The following is a 24,200-nucleotide window of genomic DNA, read 5'->3' on the forward strand; positions in this document are numbered from 1 at the left end:
ATAATAATAAACGTCACTTAAAATAGAAAAGAAGAAATATTTATTCCTGGAATGGTAGTCTCTTGGGCTATGGGATGCTTAGCAGTGTTGGCCATGGATTTTCAACACCCCAAAGAGATTCCCAATCAGTACGTGGGAGGCAGGAGAGACTTGGATGGAGCAGAAGTGTGAACATGAGCACACTCACCCTTCATAAAGAAAAGAGTTGGGGGTGGCAGAAAAATCCCCCCCCCCATTCTTCCTTTTTTTTTTCTTTGTTGGAAGATAAAACTCATTTGGCTAAGGATAGTCTTTAAGTTGAAAAATTAGATTTGATTGGGAAAGGCCCCAAGGTCATTAATATTACTGTCCTTGTGCCCTCAAATGAAACTTTAAACTTTTCAGGGTCAACATCAACAGGGATCATCCCGCAACCCACCCAGCAGGAGCTGGTGGTACCGGCTCCCCAAACACCCTGCCTAAAAGCCAAGTCATGCGATTGTATGACATAGGGCCGTTTCTTTCCTCCCAGCGCCACTGAGATCCCAGAACGATAAACCAGAAATAGGTTCAGGGAAATAGGAGAATTATTAGCGTTCTTGTTCCTATATCATTAGGCTTGCCACAAAGTGTACTTTCTAGATAATGCTCAGACCTTAACAACAACAACAAATGGCCGGGAGCTTTTGTGCTTGTGGAAAATTATATTGAAGTCACGTAATAGGCGATTGCTCCCGTGGCCGTGAGCAGAACTGGAGTTTGTTACCGCTGGTTTAAGAAGAATATTTTTTGTTTGTCACAAATTACTCTCGTGCAGAAATGTATTTTTGATAAGCGTAAACAGACTGTTTTGTCCACAGGAAGGCTTTATCAGCAGAGCTAGAATTGCTGAGTGGAACTCAAATATTACTCATACATAGAACTACCGCATTAGCGGAGCCAGGATGCAAACCCACTCACCCGGAAATTACTTCGGGCGCTGCAAGGCAGGGATGGGCTTTTTCTCATTTCAGCTTTCTCTTCCATTTGGCTTTAGTGCCCATAGCTTTGTAAAGCTTTGTTAATTTACTTTCAAATCCCCCACATGCAGCCGCTCCAGGTTCTTTCGGCCTTGTCTCTCTGCACCCACTTAAGTCCCTCCAGGTAGGTCTTGTGGTAAATTACAATTGCAAACAGGTTGTAGGGTGTCACCAAAGCTCTGAGGTGAACTTTCTCTCCCAGCATCTAACGACCTGAAAAGTTTTTGAAAAAATGCTTTCTGGTTTTATTTATTTGTTTTCCTAGCATTTCCCCCTTTGTGACAGAAGAAAGAGGAACCCAGACAGAGCACCTCCTCAGGTCCTAGGAGAAAAATCAGTGGCCTACGCAATGCCTGACAGTGAGGGGTTGGGTTGCCTTAGTCCCAGGCTATGGTTCAGAAGCTGCCCAGGAAAGCCCCGGTTAATTCTCTCCCTAAAATATCTATATTTCGTTTTACTGATTATCTATTTTAAAAAAAAAACCTTTAAGTCAAATTTGGGGTTTTGGTTGTTATTTGGATGTTATTTCTTTTTTTGTTTCCTTTATTTTTAATAAAAAAAATAGATGTATATATGTTTCTATACACCGCCCCCATGTGTGTGTCTCTCTCCACACACACCCCTACATACTGGAGGAAATCAAAAAGGTTTCATTAATCCTCTTTCCCTTTAGTTAATAGCATGTCAAAATTCTTTCTTCATGGCAAATTTAAATACAAATATCTGGAGAGTTTATTTCCATGTTAGGCCACGCTGTGTACCCCACCCTGCTTCGTGTGTCTTTTACTTCTCGGTATTTCATGGCCATGTGGAAGGTTCGGTTGTCATTCATTTCTCTAACCATGATGCTCAGCTCTCTCCTCTGGCTGTTGCCTGGCTGAGTCCTGCTTCCCTTTGGTTTCCACTCTCAAGCCAACCCCATCAATGCTGCAATAAACACCATGTGAGGCTATGCCACAGTCTCCTGATTTCTTTGTTAGAGTCCCAGTAACGGAATGACTGGGTCAATGCATATGAATTCCTTAAGTATTAGTAGCCATGATAACATTAGATCCCTAAGACATTCTAGACAACCATCTCCAGCCAGTAAACTATGGAAGGGTCTGACTTGCGACATCTGTTGAGATTTTTATTCAGGATCGAGACAAGGGATTTATTAAACCAGTCTCGGAAATGTTTGTGTGCCAAGGCCCCAGAGCACTTTCAGAACAAATGATGGAGAACGTAAGCTCCAGACAAGGGAGCTATATGAGATTGGTACACATATATTTATATGTGGGTATAGAGGCATACAAATATACATATCTCATATAGAAGTTGAAGATACAAATCTATATGTATTATCAATTATTATATTGATATGTATAGTAATTGCATAAATCCTCAAACTTGACTTTCAATTCTTTCTTACAAAAACCAGCAAGTATATTATATGTCTATAATTGAACAACCTGGATTTCTTTTTCTTGCTGGCTGCCACGATGGGGATTTGGAACAGGGGCAGGGCAGCAGAGGAATAAGGGAGGGGGGGAAGTGCCTCCTCAGGGAATCAGAGGAACCTGTACTTGGCTTCACTGGGGAGTTTGAAAGGCCCTAAGGAGGCAGAGGCTTACTCTAGACTGGGTCCCATTAGAAAGCAGAGCAAGTCTGTGATGGATCATTTCAATAAAGCTTATCTACAGGGAGGCAGAGCAGAGAGAGGATCAAGCTGGAATTGGTAAGGAAACAGTAGTCATTCATAATAGCCTAGAGGAGACAGTTGGAATTTTGTGGGCTGCATGGTAACTGCCTGGAGTGGATGCTTTATGAGATTGTTTATGTCGGATAGGAAGAGAACACAGCTTAGAGGTGGGGTATTAGATAGCTGGAAAAACAATAGCATGGAACTAGCTAGGAGTATCTGGGGCTGTTTCTTTACAGATCAATCAATAGATAGGCAGGTAAGTAGGTAGATAGGCAGGTGGATAGACAGACAGATGGGTGGGAGATGGATGCCCCCAAAGAAAGTCAAATTTAAAAAAAGGAAAAAGAAGTGAAAAAAAATTTAAGGTTGCAAATAAGACACTCTGTAAAGGATAGCTCTTTACAAAGAAGAACGGCTGATGATGGATGTAGAGGGGATTTTCATTTATTTTTGTTTTTAGTATATGTCGTTTTTTAGAAAATATTTTTTTCATACAAGATATTCTGATCACAATTTCCCTCCCCCAGCTCTACTGAGGTACTCCCCATCTCTCCACCCACCCACCCAACTGCATGCCATCTTTCTCTCTGTAGAAAACAGAAAGAAAACAAACCAGGATTTGAAAATGAAAACAAAGAGAAAGCACAAGAGACACAACCACACAAGGAAATTCTTAAAAACACATATTATACAAGCCAAGGACCAGCAAAACAAAACAAAACAAAATGTCCAAACAAAGTAATATGAGACAAAAGTTTACTAAAATGTCATTAAGTTAGTTTTGAGTTGACCATCTACTTCTGGAATGGGGCCTTCCTTAAGTGTGGTTAATATACCCAGTAATAGTCCATCGGAGAGAACGAATTTTTCCTTTGCAAGTGAATGCTAACTGGAGATAGCTCCTTGGTTATGGATGGGGGCTTCTGTCCACTCTTCCCTCTCATCACTGGGACCCCGTCTGGCTTGAACCTGTGCAACCCCTGTGCATCCTCCCGCGGTCTCTGTGAGTTCACGTGTGCATTGGTCCTGTTGTGTCTGAAACACATGGTTTCCTTGGAGTATTCCATCTTTCTGCCTCCTCTTCCACGTAGCTCCCTGATCTCCAAGGGGAGAGGTTCGATGAAGACAAATCCTGTATGACTGACTGTTCCAAAGTTTCTCACTCTCTTCACATTGTCCAATTGTGGGTCTCTGTATTAGCTCCCATCTTCTGAAAGAGGAAGCTAGGGTTGCAGATCCATGCCACAGAACCCGGCTTTTCCATGGGTTTGGGGAAGCTGAAGCCAAATACTCCTGCTTGTACAACAGGCACTTTACCCACTGAGCAATGTCCTCTGCCCGCTATGTCATATATGAATCTGAAGATCATGCTAGCTTCCTTTCCTGTGGTCCAGCATGATTTAAAGCTAACATTGAAATGACTCGTCCTTTGAATATGAGGTAAAGCACCTGAGTAAAAGCTTCAGGGAGTCTGGCTCCTTCTCAACTAAAGGACTGTTAATCCTGTTCCAGTCCTTGTTTGTGCTTTGTGTTTTTTTTTTCTCCAAAGTCATTTTAGTAAGTTTTAACTAATAAGTGTCACATTTCCCAAAGTTTTACAGTTATGACTATGGGCTGCATACATTCTTTTCCTTTAATTATCTAATATCTCCAGGATTTGTGGTTCAGCCAGGTTCCTGTTTCCTCACATTCTCTAATCTTGCAGCTCATCTTTAGCTAGGTTTGACAGATCCTTTTGTTAGTCTTTTTGAAAAATAAACTTTGTTTTCTCTTCTGTAATCGTGTTTTCTATTTTGTTTATCTGTTTTGCTTTTGAGACCAGGTCTTGTTATGTAGTTCACGTAGGTCTTCAACATGAGTTCTTCCTGCCTAGCTTCCTGAGTGCCAGGGTTATAGGTGTGACCTTCCACTTTTGCTTTTATTTCCTTCCTTTCTAAGTATAACTTCCTATAATTGGTTACATTTATCTTAGCTTCCCCTTTTAAAAATCATAGGCCTGAATTTGTCTTTAATTAGAAATTTATCAGCTGTCAAAGCCTTTCTAATGAACCTTCTCCATTTCAGTTCTTTCTACATAATATATAGCTCAGTTCTTTCTAGATAATATATAATTTTTATTTTAACTTTCCCTTTACTTCTCTTTGTTACTTCTCCCCAAGTTAATTTGGAAACTCGTGTGTGTGTGCGCGCGCGCGTGCGTGTGTGCTCTTCTAGTGGACATTTTTCCATTCTTGCTATCAGACTCCAATTTTTAATCTTCTGTAAAAATATATCAAGACTACTGTACTCTCTCTCCAAGATGGTTTACTCCCTGGCAACTCTGTGTCCTGTTCCAAATCAAGTCAGGTCATTCTCCTTTACTATATAATGCCCAGACATCAACCAAGTGAATGTCTTCCTTTGTTAGAGCTCCCAGGGGCAGAGGTGAGGAAGAGCTACTTAAGATGTAGATCCGCTCTTCCCAGGGCCTTCCTTTCTCCTTGCCATCTCTCTCCCTTCCTTCATTGTGCTTCTGTGGTTTGAGGACTTGGAAATTTTATTAGCTATTTCCCCTTTCCCTTTGTCTTTATAAAAGAGTATGGTGTTTATGGGCACTGATGGGAAAACACACTGTCTGCATTCATACTCAGGATCTGCCTCTAAGCAACTCTGAGGAACTTGGATGACAGTCGTGTGAAGAGTTTACTCAGTTCCCCGATCTCTGTCTCTCCCTTTGCCCCCCTCTTTATGTGTGACCTGCTTGTCCATTTCACTCCTGTTACCCTTAGGGGGCAGATATTCAGAACACATATACAGCAGCCCCTTTGTTTGGAAGTGCTTGTGGAGCACCTAATAGTATATAAGTGCTGAAAATACAACTGTTAGCAGACCTGAGTGCTTGCTCTCATGCCGTGATGCCCTAGTGTGGATAAAACTGAAGAACTCTGTCTAACAAATAAATCAAAATGTGATGATGGAAGATACTCTAGTTATCTACAATTGAATAAAAACACACCCAAAATTTAGTGGCTTAAAATAAAGACCATGCTCGATTTCTCAGAAAATTAGGAAACAACCTTCCCCAACACCCAGTAATACCTCTTTTGGCTATATATCCAAAGGATGCTCAATCATGCCACAAGGACATGTGTACAACTATGTTCATAGCAGCTTTGTTTGTCATAGCCAGAACCTGGAAACAACCTAAATGCCCCCTGACTGAAGAATGGATAAGGAAAATATGGCACATTTACACAGTGGAGTACTACACAGCAGAAAACAATAATGACATCTTGAATTTTGCAGGAAAATGGATGGAGCTAGAAAACATTTTGAGTGAGGTAACCCAGACACAGAAAGACAATTATCACATGTACTCACTCATAAGTGGTTTTTAAACATAAAGCAAAGAAAACCAGCCTACAAACCACAATCCCAGAGAACTTAGACAACAGTGAGGACACTAAGAAAGACTTACATAGATCTAGTCTACATGGGAAGTAGAAAAAGGCCCAACTAGGCAAATCTGGAGCTTAAATCTCACACCCCTTGTGACTGTCTCAGAAACACACACTCTCTCTTTCTGCCTTTCCCTTTCCTCCCCTTTTCTTTTCCTTTACCCTTCTGCCCCCCCCCCCCCCCACACACCTTCATTTCTTACTCCCCCTCTGGCTCTCCCTCCTTACATCCATTTTCCTTATTACATGTTTGGACATTAAGCATGCTTCCCATGTTTACACTGATACTTTGTCTTTGCTGTCTAGGTGGGTGTGCTCAGTCCCGCCCGTGAATCACAGCCAGTGGGTCTGAGCAGCCACTTCAGCTTTGGGCTCCTGCCTTGAGTTCCTGCCCCTCCCTTGTTATATGAATTTGGATAACTCCTAGAGTTGCTCCGGATTTCTGCGACCTTTTCAGTAAAATAAGGATAATAACATCTACCCATTGCTATAGTTAGAAGCAGATAAGTTCAAGTGCAATGCTTTATGAACAGTGGGCCCCAATTAGTTTTTATTAATCCTATATGTACTGCCCACAGTGCCATTCACAGGTGACTGAAGTGTTTGCAAGACAAAGAGATGTCTGCAGCTAGCATTGTACCAGAGCTAGCCACATTGCATGTTCCATGATCAATATTGCTATAAGACAATGTTTATTCCTAGGGATCTAACCATTGCTTTCACTTGACAAAGAAACAGTCTGGGAAGCCCTAAACTCCTGCTAAATGCCCCCTCCTGTGCACTGTGTTTCCCACAATAGGAATGTCTTACATGTCATTAGCACCCAGAGTGAGTGATCACATCTGCAATCAGATCTCTAGAAGGTAGAAGACTCAACTACCTTGCCAGATTGAGTAGGTCCCACATATGATCATCCAAGCCCGGAAGATCTGTTCCTCACAGCCTTAGGGTCTGATAAGGTTGTCCCCCAGCACTGAGTAGCTGCCTTGGGGAGGAACTCTTTGTGGTAACGCCAGAGGGGTGTAATCTGTATAGTGAACAGTGGGGCGGGTGAGGAAATGAGAAAATCCTAGGAGCAGTTCAGCTCCAGGCTTTTCCTGAAGTTACCGCAGGGAAGAACTTGTCTCACGACATACAAAAAATAAAATGTTTCCCAAATTCGCTAAGAAATTTTTTAGTGCAAATAGACCTTGAATCTGATAAAATACTTTAAAATCTTTACTGAAAGGATTATGTGGTTTTCTTTTTAATTTTGTTCTGTTGACATGTCTAATTACATTGGTAAGTTTACAAACTCTAAGCCGGTCATAGTCTCGAAATAAATGTCACCGGACAGAAATGACTATTTTATACTCCACATGACTATTTGATACACCACCGAACTTATATCACTGTTTTTACAAATACCGTTCTATACATTTCATGAATGATGTCAGTATCTGGATTTCTGTTTTATAGTTTCCTTGTTGGATTTTGATCTCCATTTTTTTCTGGCACCATAAAATATGTTGGGAATTTTTCTATCCACTTTTCTTTTTCCCTTGAAGACTGTTAGGAAGGGCCCACTGGGAAGTCATGTAAACAGGAAACTTTGATGGAAAATATTTTAAATTATTGGCTCAATTACTTCACTGGATATGGAACTATCCATGTTTTCTATTTTTTGTGTTAATTTTGATTTTTTTAAAGCTGTTTCTCTCCATTGCCAGGTTTGTTGTCATGCATTTTGAGGGGACCTTTAGGGTGGTTCACACATGAGCATCTCCACACATTTCTCGCTCACACATTTCCTCTCATGCTCATAACTTTAAATTTTTCTCTTCGCTGTATTTCATAATTCCCATGTAAGTTATGACACAAGGACAGGCAGTGTGGCTTTTTGCTGTGAGCATCCAAGTGTTGGCTGTGCAGCTTCAAGTTCTGAGCATACTGGCTTCTTCGTACATGCAGACCCAAGTACACAAAACCCATACCTGGACCGTAGAGACTGGCGGTGGTGGCGGCGGCCACCAGCTACCCTAACATTCTTGCTGTAATAGAAAAGAAACAAAGTTTAAAATTCTTTTGTAAAGTGTGTCTGTGTGTGTGTGTCCATGCATGGGGTGGGGTGTGCACAAGCAAGACACTTTGTGTGAACGTCAGAGACAACTTTGTGGTCTGCTCTGTCACTGTTAAAATTAAGTTAAAATGAAGTTCCAGGCCTTGAACTCAGACAGCTAGGCTTACAGCGTCCCCCTCACCATCAGCTTTTCCCCTTCACTGACTACTTTTTATAGCAATGATTGATTTTTATCTGGATGGTCTCTCTCAGCAAGAGCTAGCTTCTCCAGACTCAGAAAATTCTTATTGGCTGGAGTAATTCAGAGGATGGCTTCGTTAGAATCATACAAACCAGCATGCTGGAAGCATCTGCACAGAGTTTCTCTGTTCGCTCAAAGAGACATGAACAAAAATAAAAGATATTGGTGTATCTGAGGGAAGCATCAAACTCCTGGGGCAGCTACCTAACAACTCTGCAGGGAGAACTCTTGCAACTTAGGACTAGAGGACAGAGCCCTGGCCAGCGCCTGGAGTTGGAAGCCATCAACAGTCATCAGCTGCTGAACTCACTCTGGTAGCCAGGTCTGTCTTCTAGCTTCTTATTTTGTGAACTTGTGACTCTTCTTTAGGATCTTATCTAGCGGGATCCCAGCCTTCCCATCAAGTGTACCCGATGCTTGCTCACTCTCACCGAGAAGTAAGACCCAGCAGTGGCCAGCCTTCTCAGGTTGGAGGACCTACGGCTCTACCAGCTGCAGAGACCAGCTGAGTGTCCTCCCTTAGACCTCTGAAAATGGTGTCCCATAGCACCCTTGCCCATTTTTCTTACCCTGTTGGTTGGGCCCCTCGTGTGTGAGGGGACACCTCAGAGAGCCTGTGTTATCTGTCCTGAGACTCAAGAGAAGCAATTTATGGGCAAATACTCCAGGCAAACAGCCCCTCCTCCATCCCCCTGCTGCTGGCCAGAGCTGGGATTCAGACCCAGAGTCTGCTCTAGTGGCTTCAGGAAGAAAAGATTTATTGAAGGGTGGACTCCCTGGGAAGGAGAGAAGAGCAGCATGGTCTAGCCTGGGCTGCCTGAGCTTCACACTCTTCAGGGAGCTATGAGCATTACTATTTTTCCTTAGGTCCTGAGGACTCTGGGATCTTCTGCAGGACTGTCTACTTCATAACACATATTCTATGTCTCCCTTAGGCTAAACCCTCTTTTAATGCATAGGCATATATGGGGTAAATGGGCATCTAGGCGTTTAAATTGAGTTTCAAGAAATATAACCTGACAGAAGTCACATACAAACTAATCACAGGCAAGACTTGGAAACCAAGAGCCACCTCCCCACCCCTGGTGTCCAACCCCTGGGAGGCTGAAGCTCCTGCGTAGGTCTACAGAGTCATACATCCCCAAATTCCACAACAGTACCTAGGAGAGAAATAACATATCCTCTCCATGGACACTGGATTTTCTCCATCCGGCCTCGGGAGAGGGGAATGTCTCCAAGAGCGTGGCAGAGGACCCTGTGTAGCATGTCAGCCACCCACACAGGCAAACTGAAGCTTCCTATTGTGGAAAGCCCACCTCCCATGTGGGAGAATTAACTACTTGTCATCTTTTCCCCAACAAAGCAAACGTTCTGCTCTGCTGTTGCGTGACCGAGAGCATGGGACTTGAGCTAGAATAAAGTGGAACTGGCCAGAAGAACAGAGAGCCTGTCTGAGGTTCCGCATGCTGTTCTATTTCAGAGGCATCCTTTTGTGCCTGTGCAGGCAAAGAGGAGGAGAGAATTGCAGCTATTCCCAGAATACTTCCAGATTTTAAAAAAAATATATATTTTTTCCTGTAATTATCTGGATGTTTCAGATAAATTTGGGGGGTAATTTTGGTTCAAATAGTCCTCATAATTATCCCAATTCTTTTAGACATGAATTCCCAGACACTGCTAAAAATACAAAGCAAGAGAAAGTGCTGTCAGCAAGCTGGCTGCATTGTACAGAGCGCTGGGAAATGACATGCAGGATCAGGAAGTTTCCCTGCTCCCCAGTTTAGCAAGGTGAGCAAAGGAAATCAGAATGCCCCGAAGAAAAAAGAAAGGAAGAAACTAGAAGTTTCTAGACCAAGGGGCATACCCCATGAGCACAACAGGCCTAAATTAATTCTTACATTTGAAAAGAAATGAGCCCAGATAGCATGAGAGGGAGAGAAAAAACTGAAAACTGCTTTTTTTTTAAAAAAGTAATCTGAAAGTAACAAAAAGGAAAAAAAGTAAAGAAACTCAAGAGTAAGAAATTTAAGTTGCTTGCAAGTAAGAATTCCTTTGGCTATACCTATCTGTAATCCAGTTGACGAAGGCTTAAAATGTATGTGTTTGCTGTATCATTTGCTGGCCTTCCATAGTGACTAGTCTTTTAAACTCTTTTGAGGCAAACAGTTTAAAGAAAATATTTAGATATGAGTGCAGTGGTTTAAAAAAGCATGGTTCCATAGACTCATATGTTCAATACTTGGTCCTTAGTTGGTGGGACTATTTGGGAAGGATTGGGAGGTGTGGCCTTGTTGGAAGAACTGTATATAATTTTGCTAAGAGAAAATGATCCCCCAGATGATTTAAAAAATCATTTTAGAGTATTAAATTATCTTGCTGAATCTTTCACAAATTTTACTTAAATTTGATAAAATAAAAGCGTATTATTTTTTAGCTCATACTGCAATCTTCCTCCCTCAGCCTGTGTATTTCCGGGAATACAGGCATGGACAATCATACCCGATTATTTAAAACTCATATTAGACAATGACTTACCAATCAATGTCCTTGCAAAATTAGTCATAGAACAAGCAGATAACAAGCCTCTGGGGTCTAAGAGAAGCTGAGTCCCTTTTAAAGTTGTGTCATCGTCTTTGTTCCCTGGACTGTAGAGGTGAGGAAGTATATAAAACCGCTGTGTTAGACTTGGTGAGAATGTAAATTAAAAGACCAGTGTTTGTTTCTCGGGGGTGAGAGAAGAAAGCAGAGCTATAGGCCTCTCCCACCTGAAGTTTATTGCCTATCAGTCAGACTGCTTACCCATCTCTATGTGTGACTTCTGGTTCTTTCATGGGTTCCTTTGAGAACTTGCTTGTTGGGCCTATGAAATCCTAACAATCTTTGGCTATTAGGCAGGTAGGTAGGTAGATGGATGGATGAATGGATGGATGGATGGATGGATGAATAGACAGATAGACGATGGACAGACAGTGACACACTGATCCCAGTTTTATTTACTTGAACACCTACTAAAAGAAGGACATTTATCTGTATTATGGAGCTTATGATTACAAAACTTTAAAGACATGAAATGCTTTAGGAATAGCACAGATGTGTACACTTATATAGACAGCTACAGCTGTGAGACAGTCTTTAAAGGAATGCTTTAGGGTACTGTGGACCACACAGGAAGGTAGGACAGACTTTCAATAGCTTGAACATGGAGTAGTGTGGTTTTGTGACCAAGCCCAGGGTAAAGAAGCAGAGACTATAGTGGGAGGTCATGCTTGGAAGCTTCTGAAAACAATGGCGACCTTAAACAAAAATAACTAAAATGACTCTGAGAATATAGACATCAGCTGCTAAGAGATAGTGATCTCCTGGTAATAGAAACCAAACAAGAGGAGACAGGCAAGGGCATCAGCATCATTCAGGTTGCCATCCAGAGGGGAGGTCCCCAGGCTGTCTTGAGAAGAGCTGGGGCTGGATATGGGCAAGCCGGGCAGTGAGAATTCAGAAAAGGGAGAGTGTCTGGGGATCTGCAGCGCCTCCCTCTGAAACTAAGTTGAGTATCGATTAAATCCTACTTTCAAAGAAACCACTCTAGATCAAAGAACCACACAAGGGCATGGAGTAAGGAGGGCCTGAAGCTCACAAGGGACTGGGCATAGCAGAGTAGCCCCACAGCCAGAAGGGAAATCGTGCCCTTCTCAGCTGTCAGCTATCAGTTAAAGCAAGAGAGATCTTACTCTGAAAGTGGAAAAAATTAACCCTAATCTGAAGCCAGCTTGAAGCCACCTAACACACTGAAGTATAGGATGAAACCCAGCAAAACTATGGCAAAGTTTTCACTCTTCCAGAACAAAGCTCCAGAGTTGAGAGGGAGGAACGCGCGCGCGCACACACACACACACACACACACACACACACACACACACCTGACAGACAACAAGGTACCACCCACAGTATCTGGCATTTTAATGATTGTGAGGCGTACAGAGAAGCGGGAAATTGCGGGTCATCATGTTCAGGGAAGTCAACTCAAATACAGCAATTTCATGGAAGATAGAAGTTATTAGCTATGCATATTCAGCTGGGTCTGACAGGACTTGCCTGCAATTCTAGGATTTAGAAGACAGAAGCCCTTATTCGGGAGTTCAAGTACAGCTTAGACTATATAGTGAGAGCCTATTTCACAAGACCAAAATAGTAGTAATCATCACAACAATGTGTTAAAAGCCTAGAATAAAGATAGGATATGATGGGTATTAAAGAGATCCACACTGAAATTCTATAGATGAAAGCTAACATTGTCTGAGGTGTGAAATTACTGGATAATACTCACAAGGCTCACATACTGGAACCAAAAAGATGCAATAATTAAAGGTACAACAATAGGAACTGGTGTGTGTGTGTGTGTGTGTGTGTGTGTGAGAGAGAGAGAGAGAGAGAGAGAGAGAGAGAGAGAGAGAGAGAGAGAGAGAGAGAGAGAGAGNGAGAGAGAGAGAGAGAGAGAGAGAGAGAGAGAGAGAGAGAGAGAGAGAGAGAGAGAGAGAGACCAAGAGCAAAAAATAGCCTGGCAGTAAACTGTGAGACAGAGCTCACATCACTTGGTCATTTAGCATTTGTTTTCCTAGGAGAAATGATGGCTTACATCAACACAGTGACTTCCCAATCAGTTCCATTGCAGACTTAGTCACAGCACAAGCTGGAAGCAACCTGGGGTCTAGGAGAAGCAGAGTTGGTTTTTGAAAGTTGAGGTATGTCATGGAATAAAAATGGACCCACAGTGAACAGTGTGTGCTACTGATATTCGGGTGTGTCTCAGCCTAAGGGTTTGGATAAAACACAGAAAAAGCAGAGAGGAGAAGCTGTTTTGGAACTGGGCTTATGTGCAGGTCTAGAAATGCAAGCCATTCCGTGTGCAGGAAAACAGATCTATAGGGGAGGGCAGGGGGGAGGATCGACTGTCAGAGAGCCTTCATGAAGGTTCCGGGGTCATGTACCTATGCTCTTTGTGGCTTCATGGATGCAATTGTGCATCCACGGGAATATTTCCAACCTTCAAACTTTTTAGTATATTTTAATGATATTTCAGAAAAGCTATTATTATAAATAATCGTGTACATAAATAAATCAAGGATCTTGACTTTGGAACTAAGGAGAGAGCCGGCAGCCAGGAGACTTTATTTGGAATGGAAGCTAGTTTTGTTTGTTGCGGTGGGGGAAGGGCTGTTTCTATGAGCTGAGGGTAGTTACAGGAAACTGCAGAAGGGGGGGGGGGTTAATTGATGGACGGGAGGGATTGACAGCACCTTAAGAGCTCAAGGCCAAATGATGCAGCTCGGAGGAGAAGAGACAGAAAGAGGTGTACTTACTGGACACACCCTGCCTGGACTTTATTTTGCAAACACTAAAGGGGAAAGTTCTTGTTCTCAAACACCATCGTTATAAAGTAAGTTAATCAGTTTCCCAGAGTTTTCTGCTCAAAAGAGGAGCCCCCTTAGGGTACTTTCTCCCAGATCCAGTGACTCCAGCTAAATCTAGGTTTTAACCGATGTGAATCTCTGATTCACTGGAAAAATAAGATTACTTTATTGAGCAGCGTCGTGTGCCTTCCTCCTTATCAGAAGGGCCGAGTTAGATGTTTTGCTCTTTTATCAAACATCCTCACGTGGACACATGAGCAGTCCTGACAGCCCGGTGTTTATGGCCCTGGTGCAGGTTTCCGAAATATGGAAAGTGCAGCCGTCTAACAGCGAGGGATGTTGATGTTCAAAATTATCATTTGATCATACAGTCTCTCTCTCTGTCTCTGTCTCTCCCTCCACCCCTGTGTGTAAATGATAGCATGTTTAAACAACACACGAAGTGACACTTGAACTAAATCATTTATTTTAGCTTTAAACAAACTCATAAACTCCACATTAGCAACGTTCCATTTTACTTAGATGCAAACTTCCAGGGGGCACTAACTCAAGCGTACCATGTAGAATGCCCATCCTGTAAAAATAATTTCAATATCGTTCATATGTAATCAACAGGTTTAACGCGATGAGCACGTTGATGTTGGCCTTTTAATCTGGTTCATTTCAATACGAAAGAATGTACTCATTCAGGAGTTAACAAAGCATACAGGACTTCACAAAGACTTGCCCACAGGGGCGCGGGGTGGGGGACTGAGTTGGGGGTGTCCCTAGAACCCGCCACTTTCCGTGGTAGCTGTGGAACGGCCGCAGCCCCGGGGATCGCGGGCTTTCAGTGGCGGCCTCGGGGGAGTTTCTGGCGGCCACCCAGCCTGGCTCTCAGCGTTGGGGCGAGTGCTGGGGGAGAAGGACCACCTTTTGGAGAGACAGGGTCAGTAAGTGCAAGGAAGTCCCTGGAGACCCTGAAGCACCGTACTCCGGGCTCGGCTGCCACTTGCTCCGGGAGCGGGAAAAACCTCAGCTGCCTCCCTCTCAGAGCGCACAGTTGTCGCGCGGACCCCAGAGATGCTCCCCAAGTACAGGATGGTGGTCCCTATAGACCCGCTCTCAGAGGGCTGGCAATTCCTGCGACTGGCGACCGAGAACGGTCCCCGCTGTGCCTGTCTCTGGCGGGACTCGACGGGGAGAAGAGCGGGCTCCAAGGGATACTCGCCCTTGGCTGCTTCCTTTTCCCCGCGGAGCGGGCCGCCGTGAGTTGGAGTGTGGGTGGCTACAGACGCCAGCCACTTGAGCGGCTGTGGCTCCAGCCTCCTCCCCCGCTGGTGGGGGCGGGAAGTGGCGGTGGGAGTCACCCGGGCGTGACTGCCCCGAGGCCCCTCCCGCCGCGGCAAGGGCGCTCCATAAAAGCCTGCTGGCGACCCGCTCTCCGCATCCCACCGGTGGCTCTCATCTCTCACGGAGGCGCCCACAGCAGAGCACCAGCCGCGCAGAGACGCCAACCCGCCAGCCACGGTGAGTGCCAGGACCCACTGGGACAGGAGCGCGGGCTCTCAGACGCCCCTGAACTTGCCCAGCGGCCGGTCCTCTGCCAGCTTCACACCCAACCTTTCTTGGCGGCTAAATTCCACTTGCCAACTCTGATACAACTGTCCACCTGCCCCTTCCCCGGGCCTCTCCTGGCTGGGCGTCCCACCTCCGTCCCTGTTATCTTTTGAGGGTATGGAAAATAACATGGGGGTCCCTATCTCAGGGCAGGAGCGTTTCTTTTGGGGGGTCTAAATTGCGTGCGCCCAGAGGGAGGTTTCACTAGTACTGTCCCATGGTGTCAGGAGCCCTATTCCCTGTCACCTCCAGGATTCCAACTGAGCCTGTGAGCCCCCTTTCCGGGTCCTGTTGCCACACCCTGGGGAATCTGACTGTCACAGTAGCGCCTGTAGCCAAACAGATCAAAAGTGACCGACAGGAAAGTTTCGTCCTCCAAGGATGATTTGGGGGCTAGAGGAGAAAAGTGGCCATTCTTTAAGCTGGAGGGCAGCTCTGTCCTAAACTAGAGGACCTCCAACCGCCACCTCTCACCAGGCGACTTGGAGGGACATTTCATGGAATATGGGGCAGAGCAGAGGGGCCGGGTCAGGGCGGGTGGTCCACTAAAGCTCTGGAAGAGGCGCGTGCCAAATCCGGGCTTCTTTCTGGGGTATGGGATGGAAACAGATGAGGGTCTGGAGTGGTAACGGGAACTGGGACTTGGCGAGCATCCTGGGCATCCCCAAGTCTGAGCCTTTTGTATCCACAGATGCTAGGTAGCAAGCGAATGGGGCTGTGTGGACTGACCCTCGCTCTGTCCCTGCTCGTGTGCTTGGGCGTGCTGGCTGACGGATACCCCTCCAAGCCCGACAATCCGGGCGAGGATGCTCCAGCTGAAGACATGGCCAGATACTACTCGGCTCTACGGCACTACATCAATCTGATCACCAGGCAGAGGTGGGTGCATCCCCCGACTGGTGCCTGGAGCTCCAGGCCAGAACACCTGCGCATCTGGGAGCCTTGGACAGCAGGGATGATTTCTTTTTTTCCCTTGTTTCGTCCCAGGGTCAGGCAGGATCAGTCATAAATTCCGCTCTAGATAAATGCGTGAGCAGGGAATACACTACACAAACTGGATCCTTTCTCCCCGTCACTACAGTTGGTCTCCAAGTCCCAAGCCCAAGATTCAGTGCCTCTGGGCTGTGTGTGTCTCTCCCACCCACCTCTCCTGGCAGCGACAGGAGCAGGGAAGCAGCTGGGCTATGGTGTAGGGAGAAGAGGGAATCCGACCTAGAGTAAATAACCATTACCCAAAACACCAAAGACACAGTACAGTTGTCTAAAGGGTTGCTGAGATCTTCCAACTTGCCCAGGGTAAGCTGAGTGGCAGCATTCGTGGGGGAGAGGGGACCACAGAACCATGGGTTTCTTTCTTCTGAACCATCTCAGCCTCACACTTGAGAATTACTAGACACTCCTAAAAAGCTGACTTCTCCACTTTAGAGCAACCGAGTTCTGGAAAGAAGGTGCTTGGGTTTTTCCTAACTAAGAAGAAGCCAAACAAAGCCAAAGCTTGCATAGTACTCTGGTTACGCCCCGACTGCCTGGGACCTGAGAGATGGCGAACTTTATTTTTAATGCCCAGAAGTCAAAGAGAAGAGCCTTGCTTTTTCTCTCAGCATTAAAGTCAAGCAAAACAAATTAAATCCAAGCTAATTTAAAAGCAATACAGGACTTGGTTTGCAAAATCGATGACTCTTAGCTCTAAACATTTAACAACACATTTTAATTACTGAGAACCTTGAAGAACTGTAGGGGCAAGGCCTTCGGAAACATTAATGTTCTTTACTTAGCATGTTTCAATTATGCATGGTAAATTACCAGAGGGAGGTTAAACTGCTCACGATGCAGGGGATGGTTAGATAGGATCCAAAAGGGGGTTATACTTCGGAAACAGTTGTCAGCTCTTAATTTCACCAGAAAGGTGTGTGTCAATCTGAAAGCTTTCTGGGGAAAACAATCCCAGTGTGTGCAGAATCACTTAAGTAATACTGGCTCATAATCTTTTGAAACGGATCATTTTGGTTAGCAAAAAGGAATTGTGTTTTTGAGTCCAATAGACTTCCTAGAAAGTCAGTGCTTTCAATTTTTTATTTCATACAGCTCAGAAAAAAATTACACAGTTGAAACGATACCATGTTTTTAAAAGGAACTTTATTTAGATAAAACCTATAGAACTAATCTTTTTTGTAAAGATTGCTGCTATACAGCCGCCACTGTGTATAGAATGATTCCATTCCGTGGTTTTCCAGTCACCTCAGTCAGTCTTTTCCTCACAACTTTGAAGTGGATTTAACTGTCTCCACTGTGCAGATCATAAAACCAAGGACATTTCAAGAAAGCTGTTTTAACGATATGGAGTTGGAACCTTGAACTGAGTTTCATTGGCTGGGATCACACTATCACATTCAATGTAATTTCTACTGTCTTTAGGAGAAGTGAGGAAAGGGGCTTTCCTGTCATGGGAAGAGAATCAGGAGGGAACTGGTCCATAAAGCAGTTCCCTCTGTCATCTTGGTGATGAGCCTAGAAACCACTAGAAGCTCTATTGTGTACTTGTTGACTTCCCCCCAAAGACTCCCAGGCAGGAGTCCACGCCTTTGAAATCTAACATGTCATTTGTGACTGTTTTATCTGTAATTATTCTCTTTCTTCCTCCTGCCAGCCAGTCCTGGTTGTAGCTGTTTTCCCATTGTGGTACAGGCTGCTGATTCAATGCTTCTGCAGGCCGGATTTCTTAATCTACTCTATGGATCTATCACATCTAGCTTATATGGTTCCTTAGAACAGTGGTTTTCAGCTGGTGGCTGGGGGCAGGTGGGGAGAATGTTATCCTCTCTAGGATATGGGGCAGCATTGGGAGAGATGTTTGGTTGACAAAACCAGAAGTGAGTGCTGCTGGTATCCAGTATGGAGCTGACAGGAATGCTGGTAATATCCCAGGATGCCCAGCCCAGCTCTCCACCCCTACCCTGCCCCCCAGTAAAGAATCCTCTTCTCCCAAGTGTTAGTACGACACAGGTTGAGAAGTAAATCTCTAGAACAGTGTTTCTTCATCCTGCTTTGCGTCACAATCACATGGAGAACTTTTTAAATAGAATGACTTGGCCTCTGCTCTCACCAATTAAATCGAGATGGGATCTGGGCTTTCTAAGTGTCCTTAAAGGCGTCCCAGGGGAGTTTAATGTGAAGCCTGGTTCGAGAATCTTTGCCTTAGAAACTCCATCTTTAGAAACTTGCTTACTACAGAGAAAACTGATCATTCAGAATTAATTAGAGAAAGAACAACTCCAAGCCTGTCCATCCTGTAGGTGTATGACCGGGCAGACGCTATCACGACACTGGTGAATTTGTGACTGGGAAAAGGGTTCCAGCCCTTTCGCTATCCTACTATAGGCAGGGTAGAAGGACCCACAGAAAGATTTCTGTGGGCTGGTAGGACTTCTTCATACCTGGGGGAAGCCATGAGTGCCTCCAGCAGATGGGGAGTAACTGCTGTAATTATAGTATAATCTCAAGAATAAAATATTTATGAAGCGCTTCAGAAAATTAAATACATATAACCTTTAAATTGTATTTGCTTATTGTTTGGGATGAGAGAGAGAAAATTTGTGTTGGTGTATGCCTGCAGACACCTGCATGCGGAAGTCAGAAGGCAATTCTCCAGAGCTGGATCTCTAGTTCCTGTTTGGGTTCTGGGGCTTGAACTTGGGTCATCAGGCTAACATGCCAACCCCTTCTCCACCTCAGCAGCTTGCATATGTGTGTGTATGTATATATATATATGTATGCTGATGGCATGTGCTTCACACTCTGAGAATACTTAGTAGCAGATGAAAAACTGGAAGTAATGTCTGAGTCTGGTGATACACTCTCCTCCTCTCTCCTAAGCTTATTTGATAAATCTCTGATTATGCTTTCTTGTTTCAGATATGGCAAGAGATCTAGCCCTGAGACACTGATTTCAGACCTCCTGATGAGAGAAAGCACAGAAGATGTCCCCAGAACAAGGTACAACAAGACTTGGGGTGGAGACCTTGCTACAGAGATTAAGATGCTAGGGGAGGTGAGCTGGGGAAAGCTGGGAGTCCACGTGAACATTAGGATGGAAGAATCTAGAAAAGAGGAATTAGGGCAGAAGTGGGGATGAAAAACCATAGAGAAAAAGACCTTTTTTATAGTGCATTCACCGGCTAACCTCAACTTGCAGGGCATATGGTTTTTAACTAATATTATTTGGTGCTTTTTTCTAAATGTGAGTGATTTTTAGCTCAAAATCATACTCTGTAGAATATCTTGCCTTATTAGAAGTAAGGGAGCATAGAACAAGCCCACAGCTCTAAATTGAAATGACCAATCATCCATTTGGGGTGATCAATCTAGTTTTTATACACTAAATAACACACCCAAATGTCTTAGAGCCTGTGTCCTTCGTATGTTTGACTCTATCTTTCCTGGATTTACCCCAGACTAGAGCTAAGTCAAGCTCCTGGATACCTTTTGATGTATTTTGGTTCAATATAGTGATTTATTTTATTCAAAGACTCACTGTAGGGCCATATATTATCGTTAGGTGCTTATCTGTAGTCTGGAGCCTTTCTTGGCGTACGAACTGGTCTTGACACAGGTGTTTGCCCAAATCAAAGGGCTCCCCAGTGGGCTAAGCCGGTGCCTCCTGGACAGGAAAGGGGTGCTGCTAAAAGGGGCAGAATCTGCCTCCACTTTCATAACCCCTAACCTGCTCTGTTGACCTTGCCTCCTGCACGATCTCAGCACACCATACTTAAGCATCCCCGTAGACAGAACTCCACACTGTCAGAAACCGTGTTCCCCAGAAGAGGTCACTAGCATGCTTGCTCAATGAGTGTGACTGGTGTGTCACCCTACATGGATGTTCTCCACGGAGAACCCACGGGTGACAGCAGGATCACCCAGCCTCCCTCAATGCTCTCTCAGCTCTCTTATGAAACAACCAGCCAGATGGTTTCTCTGAGGTAAACAACCATCTGAACTGAAATAAAGTTCCCTGCTTCTCTCCCTGGACGCATCAACCTAGACTTCACCAGTGAACGCAAGGAAATGGGAAATTCATAGCATTGTTTTCGATGCTGATCAATAAGCATCTTTTTAATGTCTCATTGATATGCATGGGATATTTGCCACAGGAAAGGTTTAGGCCAGGCTATGTATACTTAGGATTTGGAAAGAACGAGCCAGGCCTACTTAGAACTTCATTGCCTGCTTTGTTTTGTCGACTGAAATAACACAGTTAGTGCAGGGAATAAAGTTAACAGCACCCTGACTGACAGACTCAATCATGTGCAATTAGGAGGAGACAAAAGTTGATAGCCCTGGAGCTGCCTGTGAATGCTGTCTTATTAAAAGGGGCCCTTTAGAGTCTAATAAATGGCATCTCTCTACATAGCAAAAGCTTCCTGGAAAACAACGGAAGCGTATTCAGAGTGGAACAACACTAACTTTCTTGTTATAGTTTCATGTGATTCCTATAGTTTTCATCTTCAGAAATCCGCTGGAGTCCCTCAGCTCCTTTGATATGTACAGAGCCTTCTGCGGACTCTCTTAGAGACTCCAGTTCCCATGGGGCAAAAGCCGATGAACTGGGGCTTCATGATGCTGCCGTCCGTTCCCCTGTGGCTTCTTATTTGCAGCGCCAACTGGAGGCTTCACCATAGCTTCTGATCACTGTGCAGCTCAGGACTGATGTCTTGTCTCACTCTTGTAAGACCCCCCCCCCCCCGCCCCGGAGCCGGGCAGTCATTCTTCTCTGCTCTGTTTCTTGTGTTTTCCAGGCTTGAAGATCCTTCCATGTGGTGATGGAAATGAAGCTCCCTCTCCCGGTCCTTCCTGTTCTCCACGCTCATCTCATCTCATCCTGTGACACCTGTCCCACCAATGCATGCAGCCCCCGGGCTGGACTCAGCACCATTTCCCTTCTTGTCGTTGTATATATGTGTGTTTAAATAAAGCATCATGCATCCAAATGTGTATTCTCTTCAGTGAATCATCTCTGATCAGAGCAGAAAGAACTGGGTTAGGCATTAAATGGTCATCAGTCTCAAGGGACAAACTCAGAGTTTGTCCCACCAACATTAGAACAGCGGCCATGAAGAGTAAACGGCTGTGCTGCCTTTGGAAGCATTGGTCTCAGAGCTTTAGGGAAAGGTCTCATATCCTCGAATCTAACATAGCAGTCACCAGTGGCTGACTGAACACCTGATGTGACCGATGTGAATAAGGAGTGGAGTTTTCCATCCCGTGCAATTGAAATTCATGTTAATAGGCATGTGTTGCTGGTGGCTACCACATCATATCAAGCGGCTGACTCGAGGTCACTCCTGGAATATGAGCAAGAATCACACTGGGCAGGATGGTCCCCTCACACAGCCTGGGCATGGTAATTAGTTTAGCTAAAACATCACCCAATTTCCTCCTTCAAGTCCCAATTTGCATGGACTTAGTTAAAAATTAACAGTATTCAATTCTTACATATCCCCCCCCCCCCCCGCCCCGTGACAGACAGGGTTTCTCTGTAGCTTTGGAGCCTGCCCTGGAGCTCACTCTATAGACCAGGCTGGCCTCGAATTTACAGAGATGCACCTTTCTCTGCCTCCTGAGAGCTGGGATTAAAGGCGTGTGCCACCACATTCTGGCACCCTTAAATGTACTCTTAATCAGAGAAATGGGCCTTCCTCATCGCACAGTGGTGTTTGTTCTACACTGTAAATCATATGTGATATCTTTAAATTGCTAGCAAATACCCAATAATAGCATTTAATGACAGAGACAGATGTAAAGAAAACAAACAGATTTTTATGTAATTTTTGTCATTTTTGCCAATATCATAGAAGGTACTTATAAAAACTAAATTGACCATGGCATCCCTATAGAATCACTGTCCCTCTGGTCTATCACTGACTGTAATATGTGACTGTCTATCATTTTCTATGCATAAATAATTTTCACATTTTCTCAGCCGGTGAAGCCAGTGATGCTATTTACAAGTCCCCTGACAAAAACTGTTCTGTAATTTCCAAAACGTCCCCATTATTTTTCTTTGTTCGTTTAAATACTGATGTGCAAGGAAGGTGTTTTTAATCATCACAAAGGTTGACAGAGTCACAATTTACCATCGTATGATATGAGTGTTCAGTCCTCCCCAATTACATTTGGAAACTTTGTTTACTAAAGTCAGTATTATGTAAAGAAAGTTGACTCAGAGCCATCTGGCAGCACAGATAGGCTGAGAATGTGTCACTATAGTATATAAAGACTCTTGGTTACACACAGTAAATGAAATAGGAGTAATATGCATGAGTCATTGAAAGATAATCCCGGAACTTCATTTTCATGGAAAATTCCAGCTTCTCGTACCACCAGATCTAATCATCCAGTAGCCCCTGCTTCACTCATACCCAACCTTGGGCTCCTTCACTACACCGTACTAGAAAAAGACTGGAATCTTTCCACCCCCTAACCTCTGTGGTCCAGGCCCAATGGCTTGTCAGACTCACAACTTTCAAAGCCATAGGACCTTTCAGTTCTCACTCTTGAGATGGAGGTAATAATACCCAGGGACCAACATTTAAGGTAAATTAGAAGTAAGTAATAGAAATGGAATAGGTAGGGATGGTGTTTTGATGAGTTGGGGTACCAATCCCTAGTAAACAATTGATTTTATAATATATAATGATGATAAACTCTAATAGTTGGAAAACTACATTTCAAAAGATCTCTGCAGTGTGGTAAGGAGGCCCCTTGTTCATTTCCCGCCATCCAGACTCCCGAAATAATCACACAGAAACTATATTATTTAAATCACTGCTTGGCTCATTAGCTCTAGCTTCTTATTGGCTAACTCTTAGATATTAATTTAATCCATTTCTATTAATCTGTGTATTTCCATGAGGCTATGGCTTACTGAATAAAGTTCCAGCGTCCATCTCTAGTGGGGCTACATGGCCTCTCTCTGACTCTGCCCTTCTCCCAGCATTCAGTTTAGTTTTCCCCCGCTACCTCTAGACCCTGCATGGGCCCAAGACAGTTTCTTTATTAAGCAATGGTATTCGCAGCATACAGAGGGGTATCCCACGTCACTGCAGTAATATTTCTCAAACATTTTCAGGCTGCTGACCATCTTCAGAGTAGGCTTAAAGGTGCTGGATCATCTCCCTGACACTCCACAGATAAATCAGGGGCAGAGATAGCTCCTCCCTCCTATTAGGGATTAGATGCCTGGGTTTATTAGAGTAGGGAAGGACACCTGCCTCGGGGTGCGGAGAGCACAGAAGGCAGAACAGACTTCTTGGGGCAGCTGAAGTGTGAGCTGAGGCTTCTAAGACAGCAGTGATGCCACACAGAATAAAAAGAGGGCTTAGTTTTTTTCTCTGGTTGCCGTGATAAAAGACACCTTCAGAAGCAGCTTACCAGAAAAAAGGGTTATTTTAGCTTATAACTCAAAGTACAGTCCATCATGGTGGGGAAGACAAGGCTGCAGCTGGTCACATGGAGTCCACAGTCAGGAAGAGGAGAAAGATGAATGCTCTGTGCTGCCCAGTTCCCTTTCTCTGTTTGTATAGGTCAGGACCCCAACCGGAGAATGACACCAGCCATGGTGGACATAATTAAGATAATGTCCATGGGCATGGTCAGAGGCTCCTCTGATGGGTGATTCTAGAACCTTCTACCAAGTTAACAGTACTACGTGTCGTGTCACAGAGGACTTGCAGATAAAAGGCACAAAGTTCTGATTTTTGAGGGGTAGAACCCATTTG

At 44.3% G+C, this 24,200-nt stretch overlaps 1 protein-coding gene across 1 annotated transcript; it reads left to right on the forward strand.

Moving 5' to 3' along the window:
* Positions 1-15,215: 15,215 nt before the first annotated feature.
* Positions 15,216-21,398, forward strand: Npy (neuropeptide Y). The gene is made up of 4 exons (XM_050155532.1): positions 15,216-15,336; positions 16,118-16,305; positions 19,339-19,419; positions 21,219-21,398. The coding sequence occupies exons 2-4, from the start codon at positions 16,118-16,120 to the stop codon at positions 21,241-21,243; spliced, it is 294 nt and encodes a 97-aa protein (XP_050011489.1). The 5' UTR covers positions 15,216-15,336; the 3' UTR covers positions 21,244-21,398.
* Positions 21,399-24,200: the final 2,802 nt, after the last annotated feature.

This window comes from Alexandromys fortis, unplaced genomic scaffold (assembly GCF_014885135.2).
Source record: "Alexandromys fortis isolate MF-2015 unplaced genomic scaffold, M_Fortis_MF-2015_v1.1 scaffold_93, whole genome shotgun sequence".
Taxonomy (NCBI): Eukaryota; Metazoa; Chordata; class Mammalia; order Rodentia; family Cricetidae; genus Alexandromys; species Alexandromys fortis.

What these genes read in the sequence shown, in the direction of transcription:
- Npy (XM_050155532.1), top strand. Translation starts at nt 16,118, where the DNA reads ATGCTAGGTAGCAAGCGAATGGGGCTGTGTGGACTGACCCTCGCTCTG. An exon ending in AATCTGATCACCAGGCAGAG is followed by an intron (nt 16,306 to 19,338) that starts GTGGGTGCATCC and finishes TTCTTGTTTCAG; the next exon opens with ATATGGCAAGAGATCTAGCC. An exon ending in GAAGATGTCCCCAGAACAAG is followed by an intron (nt 19,420 to 21,218) that starts GTACAACAAGAC and finishes TGTGTTTTCCAG; the next exon opens with GCTTGAAGATCCTTCCATGT.